General features: G+C 41.3%; 1 protein-coding gene across 2 annotated transcripts; it reads right to left on the reverse strand.

The window, feature by feature from the left end:
- Positions 1-2,853: 2,853 nt before the first annotated feature.
- On the reverse strand, positions 2,854-6,784 carry LOC131319723 (potassium transporter 26-like). 2 transcript variants are annotated; one of them, XM_058350114.1, is made up of 8 exons: positions 6,652-6,784; positions 6,387-6,544; positions 5,372-5,840; positions 5,217-5,267; positions 4,823-5,083; positions 4,664-4,716; positions 4,198-4,567; positions 2,854-3,866 (listed from the first exon to the last, which is right to left on the reverse strand). In XM_058350114.1, exons 2-8 carry the CDS (start codon positions 6,525-6,527, stop codon positions 3,046-3,048), a joined length of 2,166 nt encoding a protein of 721 aa, XP_058206097.1. In that variant the 5' UTR covers positions 6,528-6,544; positions 6,652-6,784; the 3' UTR covers positions 2,854-3,045. The 2 variants fall into 2 exon arrangements, with proteins under 2 accessions (XP_058206097.1, XP_058206096.1); XM_058350113.1 differs by having other exon boundaries at positions 6,387-6,721.
- Positions 6,785-7,092: the final 308 nt, after the last annotated feature.

Raw genomic sequence — 7,092 nt, forward strand, 5'->3', positions numbered from 1 at the left:
TGATATTTTATTCAGTACATTTTTTTTATTATTGGAAATGACTTGTCTGCCGTCTAGGTTTGGACTACAATGGTGCAGTCCAAGTGATCGCAACCGTCGAATAGTGTTTTTGACAATCCAGTTTGAACTGCACACGCTTCTCTGCAATTGACTGCAGAGAAGCCGGATCCTTTTTATTAGGTGGCCGGGGGGCTGGCTTTACTTAGGTGAGTACAAGGATGGATAAATGGTCTTTAGTTAATAGGGTTATGGGTGAAAGATCATGGCAGAAAAGGAGTTACTAATGTTTGTGACTCAAATTTGTGCAGACACAACAGACTTCACCAGGTGCAGATCAAAAACATCAAGGCTGCTTGGATTTCTTTTTTGAGTGAGGGAGAGTAACAAAGGCCAAGCGGAGAAGAGATTCTCAACAGCGAAAACCGAACCTGGTGCTGCAGATTTAGGCGCTAGCTGACTGGGACTCGGCAACGGAGACAGGCAGCGGGCAAGATAAGAAACGGGCTTTCTGCAAGAGGATGAATTCCCAGAAGCAACAAATGGGGCAAAGGTTTTGTGATGATCCCGTAGGAAAGCAATTTGTGGTGGCCGGCCCGGTGAGACTAAGAGCAGCCGTGATCTAATTCAACGAGGCTCTTCGATTCAAGCTCGACTATATACACAAGATGAAACTGGTTGAACAAACATAAAAGATTCACAGATGGACAACCTCCGACGAGCGATCGATGGTTATCATGATCACCTGATGGTAAAACATGACAGAAGAGCTGCTAGTTGCAGTCGAGAGAGTGAGCACCAGATGTTAACCCGAGCTCTGATACCATATCGGGGAAAATAAAGAAGAAGATAGATATCTCTGGGTATTGCATTTGTTTATCTGGTTCCTTTGTACAGAGGTTACATATAAATACTTCATGAGATGAGTAGACAAATTAAGTATTCAGATTGGTTGATAAATAAAAAAAGTGAATCGATCTCCTCGAATCTACTTTATCCTAAAGGACTTGGAGAGGAGATAAGTGCTTACGAGAAACGAATCATGTCTATGTGCATAAGAGTATAGGAGAAGCACCAACTGCACTCTATTTCAGTTGCACCGGTATTAAAAAGTACTACTAGGTTGCTAATACCAGGACTGCCAGGGCAGTAGGGTACATAACAATTGTTAAAAAAACAAGAAAGGCGGCAGACCCAATAATCTTTTATTCTTTTTAATGTAGTTTTTATGGTACGTCGTGCTTACCTATATTAGTAACACCATTAAAAATTTAGTTAGGGTTCCTATTGACTAGTACCTTATTAACCGATGGTGCATGCCTACCCACAATACACTTGAATTTTGTATTACACTTTTCGCCCAATGCTTTTGAAGTACTTATGAATGTTTACTTTAGAAAATCTTTTGAATACTTAAAAAAAACCATCCTGCCGTCTCCGTCTCCTCAATGTGTTTCCTGTGTCTATATTATAACACCATTAAATATTTAGTTAGGGTTCCTATTGAATAGTTCCTTATTGACTGATGGTGCACGCCTACCCACAATACACTTGAATTTTGTATTACACTTTTCGCCCAATGCTTTTGAAGTACTTATGAATGTTTACTTTAGAAAATCTTTTGAATACTAAAAAAAACCATCCTGCCATCTCCACACGTGTCTCCTCAACGTGTCTCCTATGTCTAGGGGTGCTCATGAAAATCTAAATAACTGCTTAGCCGTTCCGATCCAGTCCAAAATGTCCTCTTTTGGTCGGGTTTTGCGGTTCGCTGGTCTAATTATGGTTTTGGAAAAAAAAAATTGGATACTTTTGGTTCGATTTCTAGTTCTCGACTCTGAAACTACAGTGAGAACCGAAAAAATTGATTGTTGCAAGTAATAGAGTTTTAAAAGAGGAGAGTAGTACATTGATCAATTATACCAATAATTGAATATTTTTAAAAGAGGAGAGTCATATAATTAAGTGGAACATATAGTGCGATACTATTAAGTAATAAATTTTTAAATTTCTTTTTTTATTGAATACGAAACCTTAGTTAGAGACTAGAGAAAATATGCCAAATTCATAGCATTTTTCTCCCGCATATGTGATATAACCATGGCATACCCCTATGTGGGGAACCCATAGCGTGAAATCTTGGACAGTAACATATTTCAAAATTCAGTCCTAAGATTTGTGCCTAAAATCTAAAACCTCCTCATATCTCGATATCGATTATGAGCATTTGAAAACATTTATCATGAAATAACAATAACTTTAGTAACCATTTTTATTTTGTTTTAAATATAGTTATATTCCCATTTGGGAGGTACTAATTAAATAAATTTTCAAATAAATAGATGAAGTTTCGGGAGAGATTCCACACATAGTAGTGTATGTGGAGCCCACATGTATGTGAGATGTTGTATTTGGTATTGTGTTTGAATTATTATGTGAGTAGCATTTTTGATAATATAGGTAGTGAAGATTCCTAACTACTTTATTTTGCTTTATCACGCAATTGGTTAGAGTCATGGAAAATTCTAAGGATTGTCGTATCTTCTTCATAGATCGTGACAATGTTGTCCTCTGACCAACCTATATATGCTGCCATCCAAGGAAGTTTCTTACTAGCTACTAGGCTATGCAATCATTGTCCAAGATGCATTTTGTAATGAATCTTTGATATTTATTAAAGACATCTTTCTATTAGGACCAAATCTTTACGATTCACGATTCGATCTAATTCTATTCACGATTCCCAAAAAGGCAATTTCAATTCTCAATTTGGCAACCTTGGATTTGAGGATTCGCACAAGTATTAAGATGAACAAATCCATCTTCCCAAAGATGAAAGTTTTGTTGGAAAAGACAAAAAGAAAAGAAAAGATACCATAGGGCATAAGACATGTCTACACATAGAAAGCAAGGAAATAATGAAGCCATCAAAATTGCCTATAGGCCTAAGGGCTTTGGCTTTATTAATTTATTAATGTGTCAAAAGTAACCAGCAACTGATCTACAACAACAAAACTGGCAGTTTGGTTTTCTTAGAATTTTCCAGTCCTAGATTTCATAGAGCATCCCAACTTGCAGTGTTTTTCCGGGGGGCACCTTGAGCGATGCAACCGCAGACCTGCTATTCTTCTGGAAAAACCTGTACAGCTTGTCAACGACAAAGCGGTCCAGCCAACCGTTGCTCTCTTTCGACTTGAGGATAGTCCGCCCAGTCACGAACACCACTCCCTTCTCCATCGCTCCTCTCAACTTCTCTGCCTCTTCCGCGGATTCAGCAATCTCGGAGAGTTTAGCCACAACGGAGGCGACGAAATCGTCTCCCTCAAGACTCGTCGAGTCCTTGTAACCGAACTGGACCAAGCACCTGTAAACCCCATCGACCCCCAGTTGGCCCACATCGAAACGTTCCTCCGGGAGGACAGACTTGATTGGGAGAGTCCTTATCGTGACAATGACCATAATTTGGCGTACAGAACCCGTGTGCTGAATGTAGTGGCGGATGATTGGAGGGATCCCATTGACAAGGTCTGTGCAGAAGAAGCAGATCCCGGGGGGTCGATGAAGACTGTTGTTCGATAGCATTTCGCTCAGTTCAGCCGATTTCAGTCTCCTCTCGGCATCATAGGCAGTCTTCTTGCTCCTCCCTCTCGTCCAGGAAAGCATGATTATCAAGAAGAAGAACGAAATTGCAAACGGTGCCCACCCTCCCACAAGGATTTTGCTGAGCAAAGAAGTCATAAAGATGCCTTCGATGATTATGAAAGGCACGAAAAACGCAATAATGAGGAGAAAGTTTAGGTCCCAAATGACCAGCATCACCAAAGTAACCAGGCATGTTGTTATGATCATGACCCAGATAACCACAACACCTGCAGGTTTTGTGCGAACACCCAAAGTTAGGCTCCAAACCACACTCAGTTATATGTTAGAGATCAAAGACAATAAATCTATGGGCAGAATAAACCACGAGATGCAGCAACTTGTTGAACCCACATGGCTTATTCTTCACACTATATGCCAAGTCCATGGCTTAATCTGCCCGCAGATTAAGCCATGATCACATTCTTCGCACTATATGCCGAGTCCATGTAACCACGGCAGCAACTGAGTTTATTTTTGGATGGAACCCACATGGCTTATTCTGTAGTTTATCGTGCGTCCAGGTTTATTGAGTTAAAAAAACAAGAAGAAGGAGCGTACCGTATGCATTTCCTATTTGAACACCATCTCTGAAACCTACCACGAGGGCGATGCAGATAACCATGAGAATATAGTTGATTTCTGGAGAGTAGATTTGGCCTTCATACTTGGAGGAAGTATGCTTCATGTTAACGCGAGGGAAGCAACCGAGGGCTAGGGACTGCTTCACGATGGAGAAGCTGGCAGATATCATGGACTGGCTTGCAACGATTGCAGACAAGGTAGCTATGACGAACATTGGCCAGTACACTGCCTTTGGGATGGTGCTATAAAAGGCAGTGCTCATATCACCAGGGTTTTTGATCAAGTAAGCCGTTTGACCAGCGTATGTAATCACCAATGCCGGGAAGACGAATGTAGAGAAAGCCATCTACAAAAGAAAGTTGAACACAGTCATTTCTTCTCAAATGACTTAGCAAAATTTCAAGGGAAATAGGACATAGATAGAGTTTATGCCGTTGACTACCTGGATAGACCTCTTATTGAAGTGGCCCAGGTCAGCGAACATGGCTTCACCCCCTGTTCCATCAAATCAAAAGAGTTACAAATCCACAAACTTAACAAACAAAGCTACTTAACACCTTTTATTTTGCTCTTCCCGCTGCCATGAGCGAAAGTCCTATACCTGTTACGCACAAGAATACTGCACCGAGGATTGCCCATCCGGCCATGCCATTTCTCACGAAGAATATGATCATGTAGTGCGGCGATAGGCCCTTGAGAACCGGTGGATAGTATTTACAGATGTTGTAAATACCGACCATGACATTTGAGGAAAACCACAATAGCATGATTGGAGAGAAGGAGAACCCGACTTTGCTGGTTCCGAATCTTTGGAAAAGGAAGAGAGCAAGGAGAAGCACAACAGACATGACAATAACATAACCTGATTGATAAAATCAAAAACAAAAAGATAGAAAGCCAAACAAACAAGAAACTGGGGTCAGATTTTGTCAAGGAAATGGCTTTATGAGTTCTAATATGCGAGTAGTTTTTAGAGGTCATAACGAAAAGCTCACTTTGTGTTATCTTCGCGGAAAGAGATTGAATCCCTACGAGGGCTGAGAGAACTGTAACCAAAAGAAAACAAGACGGTATGTAAAAATTATCGCTACGAGCAGAGGGAAACAGAGGAACAACATACGACATATACACTTCACAACGGAGAATTTACCGCTAGTCGCAGGAGTCAGGGCGCCATCACCGATAACCATGCAAGTTCCGAGGAGCACAACAAAAGTTAGCAAGTTTTGGAACGATGGACTTCCCTCAATGAAGTTCTTGGTCTTAGATTTTATGGCACTTCCTTCTGTGTAATACCTCATACTGGCATCACTTGGTAACTTGGTGTCTTGAATTGTGAGCTTGGACTTGAACTTGAGATGCCGGCAGAGGAATGAGTACAACGCGAAGGTACCGCCTTCTCCATGATCATCAGCTCGAAGAACGATGAAGACGTACTTGATCAGAGGGATCAAAGTCAAGGTCCAGAAGATGAGACTGAGGATTCCCAGGAAATCCTCCTCGGTAGGGTCTTTGAAATTCACCGATGACATCACGTAGAGAGGAGATGTTCCAATGTCCCCATAGACAACTCCAAGAGATTGGTAGGCCAACAGCAGTGTTTGCCATGTACCGAACTCCTACAATGTGAATTTGTTACTACTACCTTGTACTCTCAGTGCATGAGTTCAGAAAAACAGATCAACAAGCAAATTGGATGCAACAGATAAGTCCTGTTTATAGAGCAGCCATGCCATCTACCACGCAATCTTCTAAGATTGCGATTGGAGGGATCGGTTTCAGATCATCAAAAAAAATAAAAAACACATATCATAAACACGCAAGAATCATATGTTATTCATAGATTTGTACTAATAGAAGTAACTCTGTTTATGGTGCGATCACGCGACCTATGGTGGAGTGGGTTTTGGATTATAAAAAAGAACATATAAACTCCAAGGAGTGTTGGCCTGGTGGTCTCGACTTGGGATCTAGGGATTTGTTCCCTCCTAAGTCTCAGTTTGATGCTCCTTGCCAATAAATATTTGGGCCACCTCACACAGGCTTATGCGTATGCAATGTCTGTCGAATAGGCTATTGTGATTACTTCGAGGTGCGTGAAAGTTTGCCAGGGACATCCTGCATTACCATACCAAAAAACAAAAACGATACTCCATTATGCTAACCTTTTGTTTGTGGTAGGTCTCGTATTTCTTCCCAAAACTGGAGTCTCTCCCCAAATCCTTTTGACCGCGGTTGCTACCAGACTCAACGTCCTCTTCCGTACCAGCGGCGACTTCCCGATTGTCGGGCCCAACGGCGGCCATTTATTCAATTCAAGCCTCTAAAAATACCAAAACAGGGGAAAAAAGATTAATCGGAGAGCAAAAGCAACAACCAGCACACAAAAATGTGAATCATTTTTTTGTTCTTGTTGCAGAAATGCATTACTCGGAGGTCTTTCTTTATTTCTTTCTGCCGGATTCTAAAGAAAGACAACTTCCTGGTTAGATGAAGGGGGCGTATAAATATGGGAAACAATGAAACGGTTTCTTTCCATATTGGGAAACTCCAAATAACAATTGGCCTAAAAGTTCTCTATATGCGCAGGTTAAGGAGAACCTCTCTCTCTCTCTCTCTCTCTCTCTCTCTCTCTCTCTCTCTCTCTCTCTCTCTCTCTCTCTCTCTCTCTCTCTCTCATTGGTGTGACAGACTTCTAAGTGACCACCCATTCTTCCATGGAAATAGCTAGCGAATACGCGTGTCAAACCTTAACCGACGTTCATGAACCATCAAAATTCACCTGCTCTAGCTAGACTGACTGGAATGGGTAACCAGCCAATTTGACCCAAATTCATGAATCACTTATGAGAATGTTCATAGAGGATAATG

This window comes from Rhododendron vialii, chromosome 3a, assembly GCF_030253575.1.
Source record: "Rhododendron vialii isolate Sample 1 chromosome 3a, ASM3025357v1".
In the NCBI taxonomy this organism is placed as follows: domain Eukaryota; kingdom Viridiplantae; phylum Streptophyta; class Magnoliopsida; order Ericales; family Ericaceae; genus Rhododendron; species Rhododendron vialii.

Excerpts from the sequence above, each read along its gene's own strand:
- LOC131319723 (XM_058350114.1), bottom strand. The coding sequence starts at position 6,527 with ATGGCCGCCGTTGGGCCCGACAATCGGGAAGTCGCCGCTGGTACGGAA. Across the intron at positions 5,841-6,386 it reads AGACCTACCACAAACAAAAG|GAGTTCGGTACATGGCAAAC; the intron begins GTTAGCATAATG and ends TTCACATTGTAG. Across the intron at positions 4,568-4,663 it reads TCAATAAGAGGTCTATCCAG|ATGGCTTTCTCTACATTCGT; the intron begins GTAGTCAACGGC and ends TTTCTTTTGTAG.